Raw genomic sequence first — 13673 nt, forward strand, 5'->3', positions numbered from 1 at the left:
TTGATTTACATTCAGAATTTCAAATGCAACAAGATAGGAAAGATGTTTTCTTCAAGGCTGCCAAATGCAAATACCCAAAACACTAAGAATGTAACATTTATATAATTCCTGATTGTTTCATGGTTCTTCTTGCTCTAGGTAGTTTATTGTATGTATGTGTGTAATAATATAAATGTATATGTAAAAATATTTAATAAAAAAAAAAAAGAAGGTGCCCAGATCACTGGAGGGATCTGAGAATATCTACCAATTGTGTTCCCAAGCTCTTTAACAAACACGGTCTTGTACTACACAGCAAAGTGTCTGTCACCAGAGACCCCCACACCCAGTCCCTAGGCTTTTTACAGAGCAGAACATTTTCTAAGCATTGTAGCTGTCAAAGTATGAGGTGTGTTTCCTCGTGCTGATGGTGCTGGTCTTACGTACATGGGCTGCACTGTCAGGACTGTAGAAGGATGGCACAGGCAGGGATGGGCAGTGCATAAGAACGAGAGGGCCAGTGGCTTGTGTCTTTAATACAATATACTTTTTACTGTCATTCTGGAGTGGCTTTTGTATTTTTTAAATGTTTCTTACACAGCACTATACTGTATGAGGTTGGCAGAAGCCTCGTGCATCTCCTATTTTTCACAGCTCTCTGCCCAGAAGCTGCCTGGTATCATCCAGGTCTGTGAGCCTGTCTGTGATGTTTAACAATGGCCGAGTCAGCTGATGACATAACTCTCAGACTGTATCTCGTGACCTAGTCATTAAGGGATCTGTGATAAGTGATCACAGAGAAAGTGCATCAGTAAGTCACATTAGCCTGTTTTTTCTGAGACAAAACAGGTCAAGAACCTTCTGGAGCTGAGAAGGTCTGTGGACAGCCATCCAGAATACCAGCCATGTTGGCTTGTGCCAAGTTCTCATCCCATGCCTAACTATGAGAAGGAAGAATGTTCTAGAAACTTGGAATATTCTTCTTCAGTCTGATAAAAGGTTTATTCTGTCCTGGCTGGAGTGGCAATGAGTCTAACCTTTTTACTTAGAACTAGGTATGATTGTATATGCTCATAATCCCAAGAATGTAGGAAGCTGAAGCAGAGACTAGCCTGAACAACATCATAGAACCTCAAATTTGACAACAAACAAACGTGGTTAAATAAAAATTGTCTAAATGGTCCCCCCATGCCTGTTCTCCGACTATATAAGCCTGGCTGGCCTGGAAGTCACTGTGTAGACGAGGCTGGCATCCAGAGCTCCACCTCTTGCTCCTGAGTGTTAGATATGGTATATGCCACAGTATAGATCACTGGGTTACTAGCTCCCTGTTTTAAATAATTTAATTTTTCCTTCAAAGTGTTATGAATGAAGTTTGTATTTTTAAAAAATGAAATAGAGAGTTGAGGATCCAGGATGGATGTGACTGACCTGGAGTTTGCAGGAGGTATAGCCTCTAGAGCAGGAGGTAACCGCTGTCATGGCTCCATATCCAGGGACGGTTTCAGAACCTCCAGGACACCAACACTCACAGGGGCTTACCTTCCTTGAATGTAATGGTAGAGTGCTTGCATAAAGCCCACACACAGCCTCCTGCACGCTAGATAACCCTGAGCTATTCAGGATGGCCAGTGCTGTGAAAACTCAAGTTGTTATGCTGATTGTTTAGGGACCAGTAACAAGAAAAGAACTGTACATGTTCAGTACCAGATATATGTTTTTTTCAGATAATTATGATGATGTTATTTAAATGCAAGGCTTCAAAGCCGAGACACATAGAAAGGGCCATATGTGCCTGCAGGGCCTGAAGGCATCCTCTGTACTCATTCCCAGACATTTTAAATTTTTAAAAATGTCTTATTTTGGAACTATTTCCTATATACAGGAAAGTTGAGACAGTACAGAACTTTTCTATACTCCTGAATCACTTCCCCCAATTGCTGCAGTCTGCCCTTACCATGACACATTTGTCAAAACTAAAGAAACTGGACATTGTTGTTAACCAAAGTGCCAACTACTGTTGAGTGTCCTTCTCTGGACCCCCGGGCTCAAGGATCCTGTCCAGGCTTGTGGTTTGCTGTCACCTTGCCACTGTTTTTTCTAGTCTTGACAGTTCCTTGGTCTTTCCCTGTTTTTGTGACCTTGACAGACTTAAGAGCACTGGCTCCTTGGACCTGAGAAACACCCTTTCTGTTTTAGCTTCTAGTAGGGGGTGAGGACATGCCAGCTAGAGGGCAGAAGGCCCAGAAGGCTGGGTTGTGAGCATTGCTCTCGGGCAGTAACTCCACAGCTCCTTCCACCGGAGGCATTTCCCAGGTTCTGATCGTCCCTGTTAGAATGACAGGCCAGCCCCAGGACGTGAGTGAATCCCAAGCCAGGTTGGGGTAACTCTGGAGCACTGTTAGACCGTCAGAGCTGGGATGAGCCTCACAAGTGCCTCAGTCCCATAGCTTCGATGTCTGTCACATCCTAAGCCTAATACAGTGTCCATCTTGTATGAGTGGAAACTAGGGCTTCATGCCTCCTAAGCACTGGTTGGGGTTGTAGCACTGAACTATATCCCGCTCCCCAGAGAATCTCAACTAACTAATCTAAAGCAAGCACAAATGTCGGGGGAGGGGTGCACACAAATAGATGTGTTTATTTGTCTTTCAAAGGTTCGTATCCTCTAAGGACTGTTGTGTGCAGACATTCTAACTCCCTAAGATTAAGGCGCATATGAGCCTGTAGCTTCGCACGCCTCTGGGCTGTGAGTGATAAAAGTGGATGAAGTTTCTAGCAGAAAGAAATCACTAGCTGTGTGTGTGTGCAGAACCAAATTTAGGCCTCAGTAACGTAGGCGCCCGTCATGGGTCATCCAGGCAAAATGAAGCGCGCGCGCGCGCGCGCGCGTGTGTGTGTGTGTGTGTGTGTGTGTGTGTGTGTGTGTTTGCCTGGTTCTATAAGCAGAGCTTAGGGTAAACATACACTAGCAAGTTGCAACACTTTCAGTTGTCGTAGGAAAATCTGTCTGCTGAGTTAGTCTCATGAGCACATTACCAGCCAGAAAGCCTTGATTCTCCCCTGGCTTAAAGGCAAAAGTCTTTCTTCTTTTCGCATGGTCCTGCATGGGGAAACCAAAGCTTTGTTATAGCTGTGTCTGGAACCTTCCATCCTGCTCAAGCTCATGGTTCTGTCTCTTGCAGAACTAGAGAAGGAGCTTTCACGGAGGCCCAAGAAGGTGTGCATCGTGAAGGTGGTGGGGACGCGGAACCTGTGGAAGAACATCGTGGTTCTGTGTGTGAACTCGTAAGTCACGGGAACACATGTGGTCAGATCCAGAGGGACCCTCCACCCACCCCTGCTGCCCTGTGCCCACCTGTCCCAACCTGTCTCTATGAAAGAGGCCCCAGAAGTATGCCTGGGTCGCCCATCTGTATGTTCAAAAGATGACAGGCCTCAAAGATAACCTACTGCCTCACTGCTGAACATTGCCTGTGCCCTGCGTGGTGCTAGAGCCCCTGGGGCTTCCAGCATGGAGGCAGCCAGGGGGCTTGGGGAGGTCCTGCACACACCTGTGTCCTCAGAACAATACCCTCCCTCTCTGTGCATTTTATGTCTAGGGAAATCTCTACCGGTGGCCTTACCTCATGCCTCCGAGAGACTGTGAGCCACAGTGCATGTAACTGCACACTAGGAGAAGGTCCCCAAGTTAGGGTTCCTGGCACTGTCTAGGGACAGGAATGTTGACCCCATTGCCGCCTTGGCCAGGGTCCCCCAACTAGGCTCCAAAGGGCTATTCTCCCTGCATGCAGCCAGTTCAGGCCACCTCGCCACTAGCCCACCTGCTCAGAGGTGCCCTCTCTACGGAGGGCAGCTGCAGTCAGGGGCAGGTTGCCTGAATGCAGGGCAGGAGCTCAGGCCCCCTCAAAATGTCTCTCCTTACGGCATCACCCCTGCCTGCTGGGTCTGTGGCTCACACAGTTTCCTGGTGCTGGGTGGGTACTCGGAAGCTCCATCCAGCCTTCCCTCACAGCTCCACAACCTCATCCTCCCCAGCTGCTCAGAGTGGACCTCTGGGGAGAGTAAAGGTCATCTAGGAGATGAGGTCATGTGGAGTTGCAGCCTCCCATTCTCTACGGCGCTCCTGCTAGAACTGCTCTGTGAAATCAGTGATTCTGAAAGACCCAATTCAGTTTCACTTTTGAGGTACAAAAGGTTTCACTACCCATCAACAGAAAAGCGAATATCTAATCATAGCCCGACAGCACTTATCCAACCAAGGCACATAAAAGCCAGACCCAAAGACCCCACGCCTCTCCTTCCTCCCAGTCCTGGCCGTCGGTGGTCATCACAGTACCGTCCACTCTTAGGGAGGTGCCAGCTAGCCAGTCCCATTAATATCAGCAGAATGATTTTGCTAACTTCTATGCTGCAAAAAAAAAAAAAAATCACAAAATCAGGTATAAATGAGATGAGTTTTCAGTCTTGTGATTCTTGTGGGGACAAAGGACTGAACTTCCCTATTTTGTAATCACCCATTGTGGTTAGAGTTCATTTCTCCCAGTACAAAGGGTCGAAGATCACTGTGAGATGTCAGTAGGCCAGGAAGGAAGGAAGCTCGTGTGGATCCCAGGAAACTAGAGCACTTGAATCTATGGCTAGACTACAACACAGCTGCACAGAAAAATGGGGCTCTGTAAGGAAGACAGTGTAGGGAAGCCACATTCAGCTGACAACACGTGGCTTCTCCCTACAAGGGGTGGGGCCTGTCGCTACTAACCGTGGTGCTTCCTCAAGGTTGGACAAGAAGGACTTAGAGTTCCCTGCTGCGTGAGAGGACAGCTCGGGGGGCGGGGCTCCAGCAGGGATGAGAACTGACGTGCACTCCAGGCATTTTATAAGGAACTTGTGCTTGAGGACCCTTCAGAGCCCTAAAAATATTTGTACGTGCATCTTCACCTCGGTGTATCCCAGCACATTTCATTCCTGTTGTCCAGGGTATCTTGGGCTACATTGCCCAACAGGTTTATATGCTCATATGGGGTAGCAAGGAGATGGACCTAGTATCTTCATTTGGACTGGCTTCTGGCTCGTTTTTCCTACTACCTTGGTTGCATAAGTGCCAACGTGAGTGAATAGGTAGTTTTCTGGATGGAGTCCAAGTTTTCAGAGCCCTGAGTACTCAAAAAGGAAGCAGAAGCCCAGACAGGCAGGCAAGATATGTCCTATATCTGCTGCTGGTCTGCCAAGTGTGTATACCGATGCTCTTGTGCTGACGTGAGAGTAAATTAACACACAGAAGGCACTTTGTCGCACGCCCTGGGTACACAAAGGGTATCATAGCTGTTTCTTTGACATCTCTTTGTATTTTAGTCCCTCACAGGTCCACATGTAGTGACAGCACAGTTTCCTCTCACTCGTAACATGCTTCTCCATCTCTTGTCCATCACCAGGAGACTGAGCAGCCCCGGGGCGTGCTGCCCACCCTCTCAGTGAGTGCGTGTGTGTCTCTCCCACAGGCTGACAGGGTTCGGGATCCACCACTGCTTTGCCAGAAGCATGATGGGCCACGAGGTGAAGGTGCCACTCCTAGAGAACTTCTACGCTGACTACTACACCATGGCCAGCATCGCACTGGCCTCCTGCCTGGCCATGTGTGTGGTAGTCAGGTTCCTCGGGCGCAGGGGAGGGCTGCTGCTCTTTATGATCCTCACTGCCCTGGCCTCACTTCTGCAGCTCGGGCTCCTCAACTGTGAGTAGACTGGGAAGGGAGGCAAGGGAAGGATGCTGGGGAAGGGAAGCCGGAATACTACCAGAGAATTTGGGAGGCGTGGCAGCTTTCTGTAACAAAATACTAGAGATAATCAGCTTAAAGAGAGGAAAGGTTTGTTTGGCATACAGATTTGGTGTCTTCAAGTAGTCCATGGTTTGTTGACCTATGACAGCAGCATATGGCAGAGGAATCTACTCACTTCATGGCATGTAGAAACAAAAGAAGAAGGGGAATTTGGGTCCTTACGAGCTTGACCCCATGAGGCTCCTTCTCCTAAATGTCTGCGTCCTGGTACTGCCCTGGGTGGAGTTCAAGCCTTCAACATAGGGCCTTTGGGAGACTTTGAAGATCCAAATTACAGTGGAAGGGCTAGATGAAAAACGTTTTCTGTGACCTGAGTAGTCATTCTGAAATGGACAACCACAAGAACTTGCTTCAGGAAGGATGGAGTTTAAGTAGAACATCTTGCCCTCTGTCTCTGAGGACTACTGGATCTCCCCTCCTCCTCTTACCCGAGGCCTGCTGCCCCAAATCAGAACTCTCTGGCTGCACTGTAACTCCCCAGCATGCCAAGCCTCTGTGTCCCTGCAAACATGACTTCACTATGGCTGAGTGTTCATGTACCTCTCACACAAGCAGGACAAAGACACGTTTCCCTCTACAACAGTAGGGGAAAGATCTGGACACACAGATCTTGTGTGGGAGACAGCTTTTCTATTGATGTTCTCAAATTTACCATTTATCAGAGTGTTGTTCTGTAAATATTACACACCACCTTAATGTAAACCTAGAGAGTCCCCTTAGTCCTCCAGCGTGCTCTGTATAGTCCTCAGCAAGAAACAGCCGCCTGTGTACAAGAAAATCCCCCTGCCTCCTCCCCACCTGCACAGAGCAAGACTGGCATCTTCTCATGCTCACACCTGTCTCTGGGGCAGGCTCAGGACACTGCTAGGAAATGGGTGAACCGTTGAACACCCCTCTTTGGAGGAAAGCTGACTCCCACCTGCAGAGTACGTTTACCTATTGTCCCTGACAGCACAGGTAGAAGAGCCGGTTTCAAATGCAGGTGGTTTCCTAACTTCGGCATATTCTTATGCTCTCTGTACCTTGCTGGGCAATAACCAAAATGACTAAGTGACAGCCGTTCTTTCTGTCCCCCTGAGTGGACACTGCCTAGCTGCCCTTCCACAAAGCTTCTGTCCAACTTACCCAGTTAGGACAGATGGCGCACAGTACCTCAGCCCCCACAGTGTCCCACGTGCCCTCTTTGGCACTGAAGAGAAAGGCCACAGATTCCAGGCAGAGGGCAAGCAGCTGTGAGGAGTAGGGTCTGGGGAGGCAGAAATGTAGTCTGACAGACCTGCTCCCAGTGCCCAGTGCCCAGTGCCCCTTTGCACAGACCAAGAAGACCACTTGAATAACTTTCTATGCAGAGACGCTCCCTTTAGTCTGCTTGAGTCCTCTCTGCAAGATTGCGCTGTCTCCCAGACTCCGTGGCCAATAGGGCCATAGCCCTCTCTTCAGACAAGAAGGTCTTTGTTTAGTCCAGCGTGTAGTCCGCTGCCCGGGCAGCCAGCACCAGCTCAGACTTAAAAGGAAGTTCACTTAGAAACTCGGCAGACGCCCATACCTAACAAGCCGTCTTCCTCTCTCCCACCCCCGTTACCCTGTGCATGTGGGTGTGCCCATTCCACGGTTCCAGTGATCGGCAAATACAGCCAGCATCCAGACTCAGGTGAGTCCCAGACACTTGTGCTTCCTTGTCTTTTATTTCGTCCACACAACAGTTGCCATAAAGACTCACCAACTGGTTTTTGTTTTCTTTCTCCCACTCTTTGCCCTTCAAGAGTTGCAGCTGAAGTTGGCCGTAGGTTGGACACTATAAGCATACATTTGTATTTTCTCTCCCCATCCTGCGCTAGACAAAGCAACTCGTGTCTCCTTGGTTTTGTGCAGCTTAGCATGCATGCCCTCCCGATCCCCTGATTGAGCACCAGTGCTGTTTGTTCTTGGACAGCAGCTAGTCAGGATGAGCAGTCAGGAGGGTTGGGGCTTGGTCATCTGTGCTACAGGGAGAGCCATTATTTCCTCATGACTCATGCAAGCTTTCTGCTCTCCAACTGGGGGAACAGCAGAGGTGCTGCCCCATACCCCATGCTGCTATCACACCTGCCTGGCCCAACTGAACCCATGGCACCAGTGCCCATGACGGCACTTGCCCTCCATGCAGCTCTGAGTGAAACTGAGCTGAGCTGAGAAGCACAGCCCCCATGCATGCCAAAACACTGTGTGCAGTGCTAGCCAGGATCCAGTGCCACCAGTGGCACAGAGATCGCTGGACGCTTCCCCTCCCTCGGGGCCCATTTATTATTATTTCATTTGGGTCGTGTGTGGCTTTGTACACTTAGATCCACACTGACTCTGGATTGGGTGGGTCCTCCCTGAGGTTGCAGTCTGGAGCCCAGGGCAGATAGTATACTGCTGTGGCAGCAGCGGCACCTTGGCCTGCCTTCTGCCTGGCATAGCTTCTGGCTGAGGAATTCTACAGGCCACTGTGAGATCAGCATGCTTGGTACTCAATGTGCTTGCAGAAGCCAACAGAAGAATGCAAAAGGGCTCCAGGCTCCTCAGCCAAGAGGACTGCCCACCCAGAGGCCACTGCACACCCAGCTGCACTGCAAACTGGGCGTTGGGGGAGGAGGGAAATCCTGGAATATCCCAGGCTTCCCTTCCCTCACTCTCATTCCGGTTCACCCTTCCTTCCCCTGGCTTCTGTTCTCCTCCCTTCCCTCCTCCCTCATGGTCTCCTTCTTTGGATTCTCTTCTAGGGATGAGTGACAGCGTCAAGGACAAGTTCTCCATTGCGTTTTCCATCGTGGGCATGTTTGCATCCCATGCCGTGGGGAGCCTCAGCGTGTTCTTCTGTGCAGAGATTACCCCCACAGTGATAAGGTGGGTGACAGGGTAACATGGGGCCTTCTTCTCAGAACTCAAGACCGGTCCTTGTCTAGAGAGGTCCGTGTGTAAGGAACTGTCTGTCCTCAGTTTTGCCCCATCTTGGCTTCGGGACCAGGGTATGGTGGCATGCAGGGCATATTGGCTGCCTGACTCACAGAGTTTGATGAGCAGCTTCACCCTGACTCTCAGGGAGCCAGGTTGGAATGTAACCCTAGGCCCCCTTAAGGCAGTCACCAGGGGCATGGAGACAAGGAACTGTTTAAGGTACAAGAAACATGACAAGGAATAGAAAGGGAAAAGATAAGTATATCATTCTTGCCAGTCTACAGTTAAAATCAGCACCGTCCACTGAGAGATGCAGGAACAAGCAAATTCAAAAGAAGGTGCTGGGGCAAGAGAGCGGAGGCTTCTAAGTCTGCATGGCCTACACAGCAAGACCCCATCTCAACAAAGACACAGTGTTAGCTTTGTTTGCCTATTATGCACAAAGCCCTGGGTTCAATCCCTAGCGCTCCATAAACTAGACATGGTGGTGCACCCCTGTAATCCAGCACTCGGGAGGTGGAAGCAGAGGGCTCAGAGAAGTCCTAGGTCATCCTAGGCCCTGGCCTGGGAAGCTGACCACTAATTCAACACTGTCTCAATGATTTAATAACAAAAAAAAAAAAAAAAAATCAAGGTAAGATAGCACCACCTGGTAGAAGTTTGTCTCTCCTCCTTACCTTCCTAGAAGGTCTTCAGTGTTTGTTTGTAAAGTGTGTGGTGGCCCATGAAGCACAGCATTTAATCTCACTGTGATTGTAATAGAAATGATAATATTTGAAAGCATCATTGCTTAACTGCATCCCCTCCACTAGATACCCTCTCCCTAACACAGGTTGAACATTCCTAAACTGAAAATCTGACATCTAAAATGCCCCCAACCCCCAACATGTTGGTTGATTTGGTTGGTTGGTTTTGACACGGCAGCAAAAAAATTTTACACCATGAAATTCTGTTTCATGGGGAAAAAAACTGTCTTAAATACTGTATAAAATGACCTTCCAGTTCCACAAGGGATATATGAGATGTAAACAAATCTGTGTTTATACTTGGATCACCTCCCTCTCCAAGATATCTCATGATGTATATGCAAATATTCTAGTTTCAAGGGTGCAAAAGCTAAAGCACTTTGAGTAAGAGACCTTGCCTGCACTTGCCCTTTGTTACTTAGCGGAGGGCTTGCTGCACGTCACACTGAGCTCCTTATTGGAATATCATTAGCATTTCTAACGCACGTGCCATTTTGAAAAATGTGAGTGTAGGCAGTTACTCAGCTGTGAGCTGAACCCCAGAAGCCAGCGCGATGACACCCTTCAGAAGAACAAGCAGGCATTCTGGTTCAGATAGGACTCAGAGACACTAATTATTTTAGACCCTCTGGTGCTGGGAGGACAGGGGAGCAGGGGGACAGGTCTGTGCACTTCCCTCCTTGCTGACAACAGACATTTCTCATGACCTCATTTTTACTCATTCTCTTGCATTTTTACAATACAAGCCAAGGCTGCCGGTTATTGGTTCCTGAATAAAATACCTAGTCATTGTATATTTAAGAAAAAGCAAGTTGGTGTCTAGTAAGCCCTCTAGCTCGTGCCTTCTGCATGAGCCAAGGCCAGATGGACCAGGCACTCCTTTTGTGCCTGAAATTACAAAACACTGACGGCAACAGCAACTTATTCTCTCCCCGCACAGTTAGATTCCCTCCTTATGAAAGACTCCATGAAGACAAGCTCTCAGCTAGAGTGCAAGTCTCTACTAGCCCTGGGTTTCTGGGAGCCACTGGGAGCCACGGCGTGACTCCCTGTATTTCTTTGGGGAGGGCACTCCTTAATTCTGGCCTAGTTGTCTGTGTGCTTAGCAAGCTACAGCGAAAGAAACGTGGTATCCTTTTCCTCTTTAATGCAAATCTGGAAAAATTATTAGGGGATAGAAATTGAACAAATACATTCTAAAGTTCAGCTTGCCAAGATGACAAACCAGAAAAATATTTGGCCCTGGGTGATGTTTTGTACCTGCAAAGGGTGAAAGGAAATTGAGTCCAGTTCCTAGTCAGGCTGCGACAGTCTCTATGGGAACTCATTCCCACCTGTGGTTTGTGCAGCTTTTTCTTGCAAAGATACCCATGAAGAATTCCTATGAGAGCCCCAAGATAAACATGCAGCGTCCCTACCACCCACTCCACACAGAACAGCCCAAGATAACTGAGGGTGGGCTCCATGGGCTTCCTCTTCCTTAGGAAAGTCTTGCCTTGTTCTATGACACCATGTTGAAAACCCCTTTGAAGTAAGAACAGCAGTGTCTAAGTTAGAGTCTCTATTGCTGTAACGAAACACCACAACCAAAAGCAAGTTGGAGAGGAAAGAGATTTATTTTGCTTATGATTCCACATCAGTGTTCATCATCAAGGGAAGTCAGGACAAGGGCTCAAACAGGGCAGAAACGTGGAGGCGGAAGCTGATGCAGAGGCCATGGAGGGGTGCATCTTACTGGCTTACTCCTCATGGCTTGCTCAGCCTGCTTTCTTACAGAATCTAGGACCACTGGCCCAGGGATGAGCTACCCACAATGGGCTAAGCCCTCATCCATCCATCACCAATTAAGAAAATGCCCTACAGGCTTATATACAGCCTGATCTTAAGGAGGTATTTTCTCAATTGTGTTCCCTCCTCTCAGATGGCTCTAGCATGTGTCATCACATTGACATAAAATTAGCCAGCACAAACAGCAAAAATTATGATCCAGGAACAAGAGACTGGACATATACAAAGATATGTTTTCTGCACAAATTGATAATAATCTATTTTCCTGTGGAAGGTAGAGACTTCAGAAATGGCTCTCAACCTATAGGTCACAACTCCTTTAGGGATCACATTTCAGATACCCTGCATATCAAATATTTATGTTATAATTCATAACAACAGCAAACTTATAGTTATGAAGTAGCAACAAAATAATTTTGTGGTTGGGGGTCACCACAACATGAGGAACTATATTAAAGGATCACAGTGTTAAGAAGGCTGAGAACCACTGGACTAAAGTGAACCTTGTCTCATCAACTTTTGTTCTGACTATTACAGGGAACCACTCAGCCTTGGTCCGCTGATGTTTACCACTAGCGAGGCAGTAACTTCTAAGCTTCTTCATGTCCTAGGCTTCAGGCACTAGTTGAGTTGAGAATGGGCTAGGAAAGATAGGTTTACATCCTTCCTTCCCAATCTCTCTCCTTGTCTTAGGCAGAAGTGACTCAAGCATTCTAGAATGATCTAGAAGTAGCCTGCTGATTTTTCAATGGTGGGTCATCTTTTCTCTCCACCATTATCTGGCAGCTCCTGCAGCCTACAACAACTTCCTTTCCCCACAGCAGTGGGACAAGGGAAGAGAAAGAAAGGGCAGGTGCTGGTGGCCCTGACAAGCTGGCTTTACGGTCTGCTTTATTCCCCACCAGTTTGTGGAGTCCTGGTCATGGATTGTCTGTCCTTGCCCCACGTACTAATCCAGTTCCTCAGTCCACTAACTGCTCCTTGCCGGCTGCTCAGGTGCCCCATTCCTTTACTGTGGTCCAGATCATCTGCATCAGACTAGCCTTAGACCTTTCCCCTTGAGCAAGAGCCCTATGTCTGTCTTCTGCTCTAATGTTGCCTCAAGGCAAGGATAGAACAATTTGCCGTCCATCCACCAGTGGACAGCATTTGTTTACAGAAATGATGCACCTGAGTGTAGCATGTACACAACCCTGGGTTCAATCTCTAACACCACACCCAAAAAACTCCACTTACTGGACATGTATAGTTCTTACCATGAGCCCCCAAATGCACCAAATACCTACTTAACACAGCATTTGCATGGTGTTTGGTATTATGAATAATGGTAAATGATGTAGAGTATCTGAACAGTATGTTCGTTCCATGCACCTACCATAGCATTTCTATAAGGGACTTAAGTATCTGAAGACCTGGGGGTCCTGGAAACAGCCCCACAGATACCAAGGGAGAACTGTATATGTAACTCAGCAAATTGCAATTCATGTTACTGTTCATACCTGGATAGTTTTGCTACCTCGTCATTGCTGTGCAAATTAGTACAATATTTGTGCATCCTTAACTTCACAGACATGCAGTCAAGAAAACTAAGAAATATAAAAGGGAGGGGACATGTTCATGTTTACATGCCAGTTGGTGATTCCCATTTATTTATGATTCACACTTCGTTCTGCCTAGTATGTCTGCCTGTAGGCCATAGTTGTAGAGGTTGTTACCCAAAGTAAAGCAGTAATGATATGCTTCTAAGAAACAAGGACAAACTGAGGGATCTCTTTTGTCTGGCAAAGCCTTGCTGGTGTATAAACATGGGCTTAGGCTGCCCTCTAGCGAACTCCCAGCGCAACAGGAAGAACCTATGACTGATCAGCCTTTTGGAGGGAAATGAATTTAGCACTTAACACCAAGCATGTAAAGGTACCGAGAGACTAGAAGAGAACAAACAAAACCAAAAATGGCATGCCACTTTTCTTATAAAAAAAATTGTAATATTAAATCCAAGGAATCACTGATAGTGAAACAGAATAGTATTTTCATAAAGAAATATAAATGAAGAGATAACAACTATTTCAAACATTGTTTAACAACAGAACATGTGAGGGAAAATAAATCACTATCTGAGGTGTCACTAAGCAGACATCCTAGAGTCACTTATGCACACCTAGATGCTCAGCATTGTGCACTCCTGTGGCCTCTTGGTGCACCTAAAGTGCTGGTGGTGTAACTCGTAAGGCCAGATTGGCCTTGAACTCCTTGTCCTCATGCCTCAGCCTCCACAGTGCTGGGATTACAGGGCATGTAATAAATTTACCACATATGGCAAATTTATTTTTATACATAGAAATGCTTTATTATAATATGTAACACATACACACAACAGAATCATTTAGCATCCTTGAGTATTA

General features: G+C 47.4%; 1 protein-coding gene across 2 annotated transcripts in view; it reads left to right on the forward strand.

The window, feature by feature from the left end:
- SLC22A23 (solute carrier family 22 member 23) overlaps positions 1-13673 on the forward strand; it is a 164745-nt gene that overhangs the window by 143179 nt on the left and 7893 nt on the right. Inside the window, exons 6-10 of one of the 2 annotated variants that reach the window (XM_084797190.1) lie at positions 3165-3267; positions 5481-5713; positions 7437-7469; positions 7582-7605; positions 8563-8686. In XM_084797190.1, the coding sequence (XP_084653316.1) occupies positions 3165-3267; positions 5481-5713; positions 7437-7469; positions 7582-7605; positions 8563-8686 (517 nt within the window). The remainder of the gene's footprint in view (positions 1-3164; positions 3268-5480; positions 5714-7436; positions 7470-7581; positions 7606-8562; positions 8687-13673) is intronic. The other variant, XM_084797191.1, reaches the window with a different exon arrangement.

This window comes from Acomys minous (assembly GCF_964271855.1).
Source record: "Acomys minous genome assembly, chromosome: 9".
Lineage (NCBI taxonomy): Eukaryota > Metazoa > Chordata > Mammalia > Rodentia > Muridae > Acomys > Acomys minous.